Source organism: Monodon monoceros, unplaced genomic scaffold (assembly GCF_005190385.1).
Source record: "Monodon monoceros isolate NGI ecotype Baffin Bay Population unplaced genomic scaffold, NGI_Narwhal_1 Super_Scaffold_2, whole genome shotgun sequence".
Taxonomy (NCBI): domain Eukaryota; kingdom Metazoa; phylum Chordata; class Mammalia; order Artiodactyla; family Monodontidae; genus Monodon; species Monodon monoceros.
The window spans coordinates 53,384,174-53,398,787 of NW_021703776.1; the positions used below are offsets into that span (position 1 = coordinate 53,384,174).

Sequence of the window (14,614 nt, forward strand, 5' to 3'; positions counted from 1 at the left end):
ATAATTTTTTTTAAAAAAAATAAGTGATTATGCTAGAAAATGTTGCTAAACGCCAAGTGTTCCTTGGGTCCTAAACTCATAGCTTTAATACAATATTGGATATTTGGTTGTTGTTCACTTAAGAGTTTTCAAAGCCTTGTTATAGGAAATACTGTTAGAACACTAAACAGTACACAAAGGAAGTTCTGAAGGACATTCTGCAGTTTTACCTGTACTCTAGTGAGCAACTGAGATAAGCTAAGAAGCTCTTACCAGGTGACCTCATGCAAAACAAATCAAACAACATTCCAAGAAGAGTTTATCCACAATGAGCCCTAAAGCATTCAAGCGCTTTGGGGATGTATAAGATAAACTCTAACGGATTAGTTATTTGTGATGGAGTTCTATGATGCCAGTCTGGACCATGCAGTGGTATCACTGGAACCTATCTATTGTTTCTAAGGTAAAGTATCCTCTAGTAAACTTTGACAAGCCACTTACAAGACAATACCATCAGCAGGAAGCTCCAAATTTCAGGGCAATGTTATTGTCCTGGACTGAAAAAGGCAGGGTATATGATGGAAAAGCTAACGTGAGTTTCTGACAAGCGGTTAACAAATACCTGCTATTCAGATTTTTTTAAGTATTAAGGCATGAAGAAGCAACAGAGATGCAGGGAATCATCACTAGCACTGCAGTGAGAAATAAGTAAAAAAAAAAATTTTTTTTTAGGTGGGTGCAAAGAGTACAGTTAATTAAAACCAGGTGGCAAGGTCCACAAGGAAACTAAGGATGTGTTTTATTCCATGATGGGAGATAAAGGTTTCAGGAAGCTTGGTTTTGCTTGAACTTTCTTAAGTGGAGAAACAAACAAAAAAAGTGTATGGTGTTTACTTCATTATAAATGACTTTAAATGTAACTGCTGACCCTATCCCCACTATAAAAAAAAAAAAAAAAGTGTGGCTATCATTTAAAATGGATAGTGTTGCATTTAGTGACAATGATTCCGTTAAAGAGCAAGTTTAGGTAAATGCCCTTTTAAATGTCCTCAGAAGGAAAATTTAAAAGGGAACCATATTCCAGTAGTCTGAGAGAATGCTTAGATGGCAGCCATGAAGCCCTTGGAGCGGTGGTTTCACACTGTGAGCAGTTCTCATGCTCTAGTACAGTGGGAATCTTCCCCTGATGCTTCTAGGTTGTGTGAACACTGGGAAGAGGAAGGGTGACCCCTCTAAATGGCTGGACCCCCGGGTGATGAGAAGAAAGGAATGTTATCAAAATTCCCTTCAAACGGAACTGAAACACCACAATGGCAGGTTACTGGAGGACAAAGCCTGCAGCGAGGGTGAGACCCCCACTATCAAGGAGTATTGGTTTGGGCACAGTTGCGGAGATGCCTATGTAAAAGAGAAAAGCCATGGTTAATTTTAAAACGGCAAAAAAAAAGAATTAAAAAGACAAAACCAAGACCAAGAGGCATGGTTTACAGTTCTTTGATGATCTGGTTAATTAACTTTTCACACTAATTGCACAGGACCTTGGAGTGTCTTTTTCCATTAGAGGTTCAGACTTACTCAGTTGAATTAGACCGAGGTCTAAATCTTTTGCCTCTGATTTTCTTTCTGTTGCTTCCCAGGTTACCTGAAAAAGATGGTTTATGGCTAGATTTGAATATAAATAAAACAATCACTGTGTGTTTAATTACGGTATTTCAAGTGGGTGCAATTCACAACCAGCACCAGCCCAGAACAGAGGGCATTAGAGCATTGTGCAGCCTTCTCAATGTGTCCAGTGAGCTGGTGCTACCAAATCCCATCATTTCCCATCCAAGAAAAAAGAACTGGATTCTCTCATAATAAATGCCCTCCTCTCTGTTGGGAGAAGAGCTTAAGACCTAACAAAAAAGAACAAGTCTTTACAACCAGGAACCACAAAATATAGACTTTAGGTTATGTGGACAGATGGGTTCAGAATGCTGCCCTATACCTTGCCAAGAGTTACTGCGAGGTCGCCCATTTTCACAGATGTCCGAAATATGTTTTGTGTCTGGAATCCTTTCACTCCAAGAATGAGAGAGTCCATTTGACCTGAAATTGAAAATATATATATATTGTTCAAAAATATAATCAAATGAATGTTTTGAAATCAGTAAGCAACATTTCTAAGCATTACTGTGCATTAAAATAAATCAAGAAAGAAAAAATCTGAAATGAAAGAATGAAGAGAACATGAAAGTCTTCATGAAGAAGGCAGAATTACACAACATTCAATTTAAGAAAAGTCAAATACAATGGAACCCCATTACAAGAGTTTGTAATTGAAAAGTATCAGGATGCAAGGCAAGCCAATTACATTCCCAAGAACCATATATAGCAAATTCACTACATATTTCAGTTACATAACCCACGCAACAGAGTTATAATGGGGTCCCACCATAGATGTTTCTTAATTGTAAAGCAATGGCTTCCATTCAAATATTATGAGAACATGGACTTCCAAGAGATTTCATTAAGATTTGCTCAATTGAACCTGCCTTTATCAAAGTAATATTTAGGTTTTCTTAAACAACAAAATTATTTTCTGAGAATTGGCATTTTTCTCCACAAATATGTTCCCCCCAAACATGACACTGTTGGTTAACTGTCCAATAACTGAAATGAGTCAGATGTTTATCATGGAGGTGTCTCTCACAAAGTCCATGTACCGTTAAGACCTTCTGCTCTTTGTGTCCTGCCGTCTTTAAATGAATTGTCTACAAGAAGCAAAATTTACATACCCACCTTGTACCACATAAGAAAAGCATTTTGACAAACTACATATACTTAGGAGGAGTCACATAATTTGGTACAATATTTAACTGTTTAAAAGTCAAAACCCATTGAGACTTTGCTAAAATCTGGTAATGATTCAAATTGATATTTTAAGCTCTTCTTGAAGTACTTCAGAAAATAGCACTGGACTTTAAATCTTTTCCACGTATCATACCAGTTAATTGCTAACAATATCTATTTTAAAAGGAACTTTCTACTGATGAATGAAAATAAATGGAACTTAGCACAATTATTACATAATTCCCTAGATTTTTCAACACCATTTGCTAAGTATAGAATGACTCCTATTTTGTACAAAAGAACAACAGAAATTCTGCTGGAATTCATTGATTTCTACACTTCTTTACCATATTATTTAATTTAAAATTAAATACTTGACCAAGAAAATAATTATATAGTGAGAGAATTTAAGTAAATTTTATTCTCTTAGCCAAAAACTCCCCAATAAATTAAAAGAATAAAATTTTTGAACATCCTACTATAGAACTGTACTCCTTATGCAGAAACTAATCATTTTACTTTTGCTTTAGGCTATGTTATTTGAGTAAAAACATCCTTCATGCTGAGGACAGTTCCACAGAGAGTTCCCAGATCTCACTAATTCCTTCTATTCTTTTTCCTGATGTTTATAAAGAGTGAGATCCACTGCAGAATTTTTACAGAGTATTTACTCTATTTAGAACTCCAGAAGAGGTCATGTTTCTTCTCAATAAACTAGCAATTTCCCTTTCAGTCTACAAAGTAACTACTGTGCCCAAAGTTATGCAGGGGGCTATCAAATCTTTTTTTCTATATATTACACTCCTACCAATAAGTTTAAAGAAACTCTTCCACAGGAATATTTTAGCTTTTTTCAATGTGAATGTAGGTCTCATTTCCTAGAACATTCCAACTATTTATTTCTTCTGTCAGCTATTTTATTAAGCAGTTATAAAGCATGCAGAATTTTAAATGGTCTTATACACCTTAAGATCCTAGAGCAAGAATACAGCATCCAAGTTTAAGACATATAAATAATATATTAACCCCATTTGGACTGTTATAAAACTCAGGCAAACATTAAATATGCTTAAATTAATTTGGCAACCAAGCTCTAAGTTATAAAGTCTAGAATTAGTCATTCCAGGAATGAAAGGCAAAATCGTAATATTCAAATATATGATTCACAGAGAAGCAATCTTTTTTTTTCACACCAAGCTTAGCTTGATAAATTTAAAATTAAAAAAATATTCAATGCAGCATTATATTACCAATTTATTTTAACAACTGCTTTTATTGAAGCGTGACAGTAACCTTTTTCTTTGACTACCAAGCATGACATAAAGCTCACCATTTAAAATACGATAAAATACTATGTGTTGTTTCTTAGGCAGTATAAGAGCAAGATTGAAAAACCCTGGGGTTTCTATATAGATTTAGGGTTGTTATTTGCTTAGTTTTGTTTTGTTTGGATTTCTGGCCTGATTTGTTAAACCAGTGGTTCTGAGCATATGGCATTTTCAAGTAGAGTAATCAAAGAACAAAGGATACTATTTTTTTTTAACATTCAAGAAAGAAGGAAGAAGTAATCAAACCTGCTGCAAAATAATGAAATGTTCTGACTAATGGAATAATGTGTGATGGAACAGGTAGAAATCTGAAAATGCGACAGAAAAGCAGACCTCTTCTTAGAACTAGATGCTGAGTTTGTGCTCACTCCAGGAGGAATGTCGCTATAAAAAGAGTCGCCATCTCCAGGCTCTTTTACATAATCTCCCTGGGGTAACTGTCTAAGGCATAATAAACATTTCAGAGTCAGAAAACAAGACACACACATGAGCACAGACATATACAAATAGTATTTTAGGAAAAAAGAGGTAGGGATAATGAGCTCCATGAATCAAGTCTATAACAACATGTAAGATTATTAATAAATGTGACAAGTTAAAGTCATTCTAACTGTAGAGGTCAGAAATGCAATCACTGAAGTCTTTACAGTCTGGATGAACAAATCCTTGCTTCAGGGGAAATACAGGAAAAGATGAGGTTTTTCACTGTAACTTCATTACACTTAGAGATGTGAACTGCTGTTTTGTCTTAAAAAAAAAAAAAAAAAGACACACAAAAAAACCTGGTGCTGAAGGAGACATGTTGAGACAGACAGTCCTTGCCCAGATAAGGCATCGTTTTTCTCACTGTGGTGAGTAAACTATTCATAATTTCTAAATATTATATAATGTAACCTTGATTTGGTCTTAAAAGAACTGATTGATTTCTAAACTATGTTCTATAATTTAATCCAAATAAATTCTTATTCGAGTTTTCTGTTCAGTTTGGAGCCTTACTGTACATTTAACAGAAATATAATTGAAAGAGATTCAAAGGGCAATCAAAAATGTAATTCTATAACTGCACACTAGAATGTGTAAAGGAAGATAATTTAGCAAAAGGAAGAAAGGGTTGAAAAAATAACAGAATTCTTTTTGAGACTAGAGGAAGATACTTATAGGTGGCTGGTGGGTGATCTCCATTCTTCATCCCCAACAAGGGAAAATCTACATAGTCTGCACTATTACTGACCCCACTCACTCTGAGTTTGAATTAACTAAGATTGGAACAGATTTTTATTACTTCTCCTAAGGGAACAGGGTAGAAAACTTTAGATAGGACCGCCTGGTCAACCCTCCTACCTTGGTAGCTAATCTGATCCTTTGCCAGTGCATGGCCCCCAGACAAACAACTGCACCTCAAACTTGATTTGGTTCCATTCAGCACTAAAGTTGGAGGTGGTACAAACTAGTGTTGGACTGAGAATTTTAAACAGAGCTGTACTTAACTAGGTCTTCAACAAAGGCCTACATTTGCTAACGCCTCTTCCTATTTATTTTTCCCTTAGTTACTACACTAGTCATAGTTACTTGCTGATGCTAAATTCAATCCCTAAAATGTTTCGGCTGTTTCCTTGCTTATGCCAACTACCACATTGTTTTAAATGTTTAAAATGCTTGGTCATTCATTCTTTCGAATGACTGAATATGATCTCTTGCACTCTTTCAATGCTATATATTCACACATCTCTACAAATAAAATTGTTCAACTGATACAAAGCACCTATATTAATTTATGTGATTAAATCTACTCCTCCCCTTTAAAGAAATCAAATTTCTCATTAGACTTGTATGTAAGATTGATTTTACCTATAATTCTTTGATACATATTCCTTCAAAATATTTTTAACCCTTTAAGTGACTTCAGCTCATAATTGTAATCTTTCTTTTTCCCAGTGTATTATGAAACATTAATTTTATAGGAAAAGCAATGCAATTTCCCCATATTTATAGTGTTAATAACACAGGACAAATGATATATCTGCTTACGCAAGAGCTCTTTAAATCTCTGGAATCATATTTTCTGTCTTGCCTCCTATCAGTAAAATACTCTATCGATTCTTTGAAAAATGCTCTCAATAAAATCAAAATTCTGTAAGTTGCCTCAGGTAGGAAAATTCCCTTTTGTATCATATTAATATTTATACAAGAATGCCAAAGAACATCCTATCAACATTACATTTCCAATAATAATCCTTATGGCTAACAAGTCATTTCTGTCACTATTACCTTTAATGATAATCTTTATAAACTGATGAGATGTGCCTCACTAAATTCAAATTAAATAAAGATAAGTTCTGACTACACTTGATCTTGCCCATTAATCTATCCCCCAAACTACTCTCTCTTTACATGGTTCTGACATTCGGGCACTTACCAAGGCGGCTCACTTAGCTAAAACTGCAGGATTAAACGAACTGCCTCTCGCAATGGATGGTGTTTTTTTTAAAATTTTTTGTTCATTTGTTTGTTTGTTTGTTTTACCGAAGCACATTTTACCAGTCCTTCAATGTAATTTCTCTGCAGTCCACTGTCATCTTTTACACTGTGCACAAACATCCTAAATGCTAAACATATCATAAACTATGGGCTTCAGTCAAAGTGTTGAAAGGAAAGTTTAAGTTCAATGAACTCTGGGGGTATAGCCTTGCTTTTATCATCCCAGGCAGATTAGATTCCTATCTATCTCTACTGTGAAGTCTCCAAAATAAAGAAACTACTCTGCATTCTCCTTAAAATTCCACAAGGAATGCATGTAACTTTCTTCACACAATAAATGCATTAAAATGTTAATAATAGATGAGGAACTTTGTTAAAGATCTTTTAAGAATAATACTTAACATCCTTCACTGTCCAGAAATTTATTCTTTTTTCAATATCCAATTACATATTATTACAAACCTATTTCTTCTTGATTAACCTTTAGTGAAGATAGAGAGTATCAGGTCCCCGTGATCAATAAAATAACATTTCATCATTTATTATAAAAGATCATAAATGACCAACTAAGTAATAGCTTTAAATGTGTTAAAATTGAATTTATTTTTCTAGTCTTTATAGTTTTCTTCCTAAATTTTGCTAGTTTCAATAGAATTTTGGAATTAGGTGGCCTGACCAATGCTAAGTTTTATAATGGAAAAGTTACCTCATATTTCCAATATCACATGCAAATATTTTAGACATATATATGAATTTCTTTTATAAATAATGACCAAAAGAAAATAAAAGCTTATTTAACTAAATTCTTTTTCCTCAGAAGGGATTCCTGTTATGAGGGAAGTCTAATGTTTCCTTAAAGAGTCCACTGAACCATGATATTTAACTTAATAATCCTTACACATGCTCAAAATGAGATTACAATGAAAAAAATTAAGTCTTAACCTTAATGCTGAAGGAGCCATTTCTCCAAAGCTTTGTAGGTGTCTGGGCTGTCTGCTATTGGAATTGTTACTTTTCTGTTTGAAGAAATAATGTGTAATGTGTACTAAGTCACACTGACGGATGCATGAGTATCACTGAAATAATAATAATATTTAAAAAAAACTAAGAAAGGCTTGAAAAAATAAGGAGGGAGGTTCACAAGCAGAAAGTAAAGTGGCTAAAACAGGTGAGAGAGAGAAAAGAAATGGGAAAGGGGGTTTCTGCTTAAGATATGGATCAGGAAGACATGATCTAATTATTTATTCTAATTCACATTATGTATGTTCAGTGATGTATGTTCATTTCAGACAAAGGAAGAGAACATTGAGGAATGTGGATGCTTTATAAATCCAAGTTTAATGAATGTTTTCTTATCCTATTGCTATTTGCAAACCTGCCTGAAAACCAAAATTCAAATTTCTAATTCTTGTTACAAAGTACACAGCTGCTAAGTCCTAAAGCAATTATGGTAAAATAGAAACAATAGCATCAACTGAAAAAAAATTATGGAGGTCTTCGTTCCTGGAGATTTTAAAGTAAATAATCAATAGCCGTCCTTCCAACTATATGACATCTAAGAATTCTCCATGGCTCCACAGTCCCATGGTCCTACCCTTCACAAGACGACACTGGCAAATTTAAAGTGATACCGTTCATGTATGGCATTCTGTCTCTCAGAATCGGACTTCTATTTTTTTATTAGGCAGTTGGTAAACAAAAAGAAAAAAAAAATGGGTTTCCTTCTCATCTTTTGGCCAGACATGAAATTAAACCTATCACACATTCCTTCAATATAAAGAAAACCTTGAGGACACATTCTCTGGTGGGAAAATTTACCAGGTTATCAGGTTTCTTCACAGAATTACTTGCCTGACGTTTCCAGTAATTTGAAAGTTATGTTCAGCTTGGCATTTCTGAGCCACTGTATCACCAATAAGAATCTGAGAAGTGGCTACATACTTAATATGCATTCAATGTCAAAGCAAACCCATATGTTCACCAATGCTTTCATACCAGCAAGTACAGGCCTTACTCATGTCAGGAATGCTGCTTTCCTCTTTGAGGACAGCCATACCTACCTACCTCTTTCATTTGAAGATTAGAGAAATGCAAAGTCTTCAGAGACCACACATTAATAACTTTCCTTCCTAGAATGCTTCACAGATTACAAAGAACTTTTGTCTGTTTTTAGAGTTGAGGAAAGTTTAAATGGTTTCCCAAGACCACATACTAGCAAGTGGATTTCTGATTCTTTTTCAGTTGGTCCTCCCACCATGGAACCTCAGAGGAAAACTTAATTTAACTCAAAACTCAAAATTCTTATTTCTACTCCCTAGCACCCTTTGGAATTGAGCACATCTTTATTGGAATATCTTCAGATATTTTCACAAGATTGTAAATTTCCTAATGCATGCTTTGGTCCATTGGCCTTACCACATTCTCTATAACCACTAACGTATATTCTAAAAAAGGACAACCCTTCAGAAGATATTTATACAGTCACAACTTCCTGATCTAAAGTCCCTTCCTTGCTGTTTCTCCATTTTAAGAATTATTATACAACCCTGAGATTCATTAGCTATGGACAAGGGCAAAAATAAACAAATAAAGGTTGTGCTGAAACATAGCAAAATATAAAAAATTATATCTGCTGAAATGTGACAACTCTCAAAATATGCACTAGACTTCAACAGAGTGGCCAGACTGATGAAATGGTGACTCAGTAATACCAGGAGGCATGAAATTACATCAGGCACAAAAAAGAGATTTCTAGCATAAAATTTTTCTTAACTGTACCTATGCATATATTTAGTTAGAATAGGAAATTGGTGCACAGGTTTACATATTTATCATTTTTTGTAGTGTGGGCACTTACTTTATTCTGGAGAATATCCCTGGTGAGAACACATCTTAGAGCACCATAACAGCTTTGCTTATGTTACTTATTTGTGACACTGTGCTTTTCTTTTTATATAGTCAGCAATATTAAATTACATTATAGCCTTAATTCCTATGGAAATGGAGCTAAATCATCAGTTTTTGATCTTGGTATTCTGATTTTATTTTTCACTGAAGAAAGCCACCAAACTTACACTTCTGATATGGCTGATCAACTTCTACCCAACAGAAAGCATAAATAGCTCCAGCTCTTCTCCAGTCTTTTTGGACACAAGAGTTTAAAACGGGTCACAAAGAAGTCTAGTGTTTTGTGGGTTTTTTTAATTTAATTAATTTTCTTTCAATTTTACTTTCTCCACTAATGGTAGAAGTCAGTTACTCCAGGGCAAGGTCAATATTTTCTAATATCTATGGCTAACTGACCAGGATCTCAGTGGGTACCCTGTAGGTACCTCTTATGGATAAAACCTTACAGGGATTTTAAATTACAACATAGAAAGAAATAGAACAAGTTTAAAGTTCTAGTTTCTGAAAAATAATTAAAGCCGTGGCTGGGTCCTGAAAAAGCGTCACCACATTTATTATGTCTTATTCCTAATATGCCTCAGGCATTTAATGGAACAGTTGGAAAAGGTAAGTAAGTTAGGAACCTGCATAGGTATCCTGAGTACAAAACTAGTACCATATGATATGGTCTAGATTATCAATTTCCAGGATATTTTAATTTTTTATATCAATAGCTAATAGTATTCATAATTTTTAAATGTAAAAAGTGAAGGATGTACCCCAATATGGGCTAATTTAGATTTAGAAAAAACAGGCAAGTCTTACAGGACTACATGAATGCTTTGTATCTCTTTTTACACTGCTGGTTAAACATAGATTTTAAGGTTATGATGAATGGAGTGCCTGACTTTAGGGGCTTTTTTATTAAAAAAAAAAGTGCACTGGGCAATCAGAGATTCTAACTATGCAAATTATTTCTTTCACTACCTGTGCAATTACCTAATCCATACAAAAAAATATTTTCTTATGCAGCGATAAAACAGACCCTTCAAATGCCAAGACATTCTCCTGACCACAGCACTGTGCCCATATAAATTGTATCATTTATGAATGAAAGTTACTAATATAACAACAGTAACAAAAAATAAGTTCCCTCAGAAAGTGTTAGGTAATAAGGGTGTTATAAACATGAACAAAAGCCAATCAACCAATGTAAACAAAGGTGACACCTTAACATAAAGGAATTTTGTTTTAGGTAGGAAAAAAAAATCAACTCCAAATATATATTACTATAAAAGTAACACAAATAAGAACTATTAATTATAGTACTGTTGGATGACAGAACCATTAAAACTAAATAATGACAGATCTATTTTAAATTAATACATTCCACAGCAACATTACTAAAATTATCATTTCAAGGTCATGAAAAATCAAGATTAGTTTATGACCACTACAGCATAAAAACAAAGTGAACTTGATTTACAACTGTATGTATGAATTCCAAAGATGCTAACAGGATTTAAACCTTTCAGTTTTCAGTTCTATGTTCAGATTATTCTCATCACATACCTCTGTTCTCGATAGTTTCTTTTTATGGACAAGAAGAGAGAGAGAGAGAGAGAGAGAGAGAGAATTAGTTACCTACAAAAGTACATTAAGAGAGACCAGTAAACATAAGAGCTCTAGCATTCGTTGAAAGGTCTCCACTAGAATTTCTAATTGCAGAATTAAAATGGGGAATAAAAACACAGTCTCCCTCTCTCACACACATACACACACACACACACACACACAAATTTCACTTCATCTTTCAAGGAAGTGACACCAAAGGGTTAGTGACAATATCTTCAAGTAACCATTGTTTAAAAGCATAAAGCTTCAGTTATTAAAAAGTAATTGTTTCCTCAATGTCAATTGTATATTAAACATTTAGTAATGCCCTAAAGTCAACCCTTCAAATACAGGTTTTCAGACATGTACATTGATTTAAATCAGGAAATTAGTCAAGTTACTTATATATATTAACTATGTTTTCATACAAATAAAAATTACAATCATTCTTTTTGGAATACATACCCCAAACTAAGCTCTTCCTAAGAATTTCAAATAGGAAAACATAACTGGACACAAGAACATTTTGTGTATGATAAATTAGTTATCATAACAGCTAAACAGGTAATTAATTTATCATACACAAGAATAATAATAGAATTCACAGCTGTTATGGACCTCCCAAGTCATCACTACTTATTCACTGAAGCTTCACTGAAAGCTACATTGGAAACACTTTGTTCAAAGTCTCTGTTTTTTATTTGGCCATCTCCTAAAATAAAATTGCATTAGTTTCAGAATAAACCATTCTGAAACAAAAATGTGTTCTAGAGAGTGTGGTAGTGAGGTGCCAATGATTTTTAACTTTTAAATCAAAAAAGTCCATTTAAAACTTTCTATCATGACCTAATTAGGTGTTAATATTTTGAAGACGTGTTGGAAGGTCAAGCAACTGAGCAGTAGGCTCCTTCCTCCAAGATCAAGGCTAATGTTTCCATATGGATTTCGTTTGTAGCACTTTCACCTGCCAATCTATTCCATGCACTGTCTATCTCATTTAATAATGAGTTCATGAGAGTAAAAGTGCCAATTTGATACTTAATATTTTTCATTCCTGAAACCATAAGACAGAAGAGAAAAATAAGCCAAAATCTTTCTATTCAACATGTTTTACTTTTTATTGTCTCAATCTGATTACCTGAGTGGTCCACCAGTTCCATATGAGTATTCCTCATTTCCTATTCCTGCCATTCCCCCAAGGCTTGGAGAAGGGATAGAAAGTTTAATTGGAGGGATTAATGAAAAAATGAGTTCTCAGGTCCTAAATTCATTTTGGAATTTGAAATAGAATATGTGAAACAGCATATTCATGAATTTAATTCGTGTATTAAAATTTCTACATCCTTATTCTATTTTTACACATATTTGAATAAATTTAGTAACACTAAAACTTTCATCAGTCAGGTTCAAATTATTTATGAAGAGAATACTGTGGTATGAACAAGATTTGTCTTTTTCCTTAATAATCTGCAAAGTACATACATTCAGAAATGAAAAAAGTGAAACCACTTAAATATCATAAAACTAAGAAATGATATACAGAAAGAAGTACTTTTCATTCTAATCATTAAAACAAACAGACACAGGTAATTTCATTAGCAGTAGGAGTAGATGTTTAGGTTTCATATTTCTGAAAGGGTAATTTTTTCCAAAATTGTAAACATGAAATATCAATTTGCATCAGTAGGTGGCAGAAAATCACACACCACAGAACTAACAATTTTGCTTTCCCTCTCACATGGCCAAATGAAACCACTGAACTACTTCAAAACAGCAAGGTTGTGACGGCAATTACTACGTAAGTCTTGTATCAGGGAAGTCAAGGAAATAGTGTGACTCCAAGATGGGGCTAATTCACCTGAGGTGTGAGAAGAGCTCAAACAATATATATACAGAAAAGCCTTTCTTTCAGACATGTAATTTTATACTCCAAGTGCTATGCTGAAATCAGCCTGTGCAAATGTAAGTATGCAATGTGCCTAACGAACTGCACATTAAAAAGGCATATAGGTACTGAGTATCTATGAGCTGGTACAGAGCTAGGTACCCATTTAATTAGGGCAAAGCATTACCACTATGCTGTACCCTCCTTCGCTGTGCTATGCCACGTTAACTACATTACGCTAAACTTTACCCCGCTGTCTGTGCTATTCGTTAATACAACCTTGCACAAATGTCTTTCTGCATTTTAATACTTATAACATACAAAGTTTATCCTGGCAGTCGACTAATTGCCCTCTCCTTTCAGCCAAAGAAACTTTCTGGGTTTTGATCTCACAACAAGCAAGAGCCACAAACACTTTTAAGGAAGTTTCTGTTAATTCAGTTGGCTGAAAACCATGTCAGGCAATAATAATAATAACAACAACAGCAACCAATGATTATATAATGCCTAGTTTATTGAAAGGTTTGGGGTAATTTTAAAGTCTAAAAAAGTCTAATTCCCAAGTCTTTTAGTAAGCCAAATTTGATCTATGAATTTAAAAAAAAAAAACTATAAAATGGGCTAATACGCAGAAAGTCTAGCAAAATTTGCAGGACTTCTTTCCAAATGGAGAAACACCCCAAGCCTGGGGACCTGATACAACATTTCAGAGATCAGTAGGACTATGATTTTAACTTGAAATATTTTAAAAACTTAAGGTTCGTCACATTTAAGTTTTACTTTATTAAACATAAATAAGCTATTTGAATACTAACGAAATTTTTCACATCATAAGATTGAAGTACTTAAAAAGGGAAATGAACATATTAAGTATACAAATAAGTTTGGAATGTGTGAAGTCATTTACTTAGCTAAATGCCTAGCTAAGGGGATCCAATATTCAAAAGTTATAAAATGTGTAACTTTTTCAAGTTTATCAATAGAACCAAAAAATTGTAAGTTGAACTTTGAAGCTTAAGAATTAGGTTTCTAAAAGTTGTAACTTATAGTTGAATTTCATTTTTAACAAATTACATCTCTGAGGAGTTTTTTCTTCACACAAAAACACCCACATATGTAACAAATAACAATGCCTCCTTCATACTGGCTGTGGAGAGGTTTTGCTCTTTGCAGGATGCATGGCCACAGTGAAAGCACTCAGGAGCAGATCCTGCTGTTGTTCTTGTTGATATGACCTTTGTTATTAAAGCGCTATGCTCTCTAATTCACTATCTTGCCTAGATTTGGGGGAATGGGTTTAAGTCAAGAGAGCCTGCATCACTAAAGAGCAAACCAACATGGCCTTTGTATGAGACACGATTTAGACTGATTTTACTTCATGCAATGGTTTTAAGAAATACTCAGTATTTTTAGAATAGAAGGGAGTTATCTCAAAATCTAAAAAATGATAAATTATTATTACCTCTAATCATGCCAAGAATAATCATTGATTGAATATTGAGCCAGACTTATTTTCACTGCAGGTATATTTATCCAATGATACAAAACTTTCTAGATGTTTAATTCGTTTAGATAAATATTTTAAAGTATAGTTTGACAGTAACATACTGAG

The 14,614-nt window shown here is 33.8% G+C and overlaps 1 protein-coding gene across 8 annotated transcripts in view; it reads right to left on the bottom strand.

The window, feature by feature from the left end:
- ADAM22 (ADAM metallopeptidase domain 22) overlaps positions 1-14,614 on the bottom strand; it is a 250,350-nt gene that overhangs the window by 25,570 nt on the left and 210,166 nt on the right. For 4 of the 8 annotated variants that reach the window (XM_029233348.1, XM_029233352.1, XM_029233350.1 and 1 more), the window contains 3 exons: positions 11,076-11,093; positions 1,967-2,067; positions 1,555-1,621 (listed from right to left, as the gene is read on the bottom strand). In XM_029233348.1, coding sequence (XP_029089181.1) covers positions 1,555-1,621; positions 1,967-2,067; positions 11,076-11,093 — 186 coding nt within the window. Of the gene's footprint in view, positions 1-658; positions 1,622-1,966; positions 2,068-4,385; positions 4,581-11,075; positions 11,094-14,614 lie in introns of those variants that run through there. The other 4 variants (XM_029233347.1, XM_029233346.1, XM_029233351.1 and 1 more) reach the window with 3 other exon arrangements.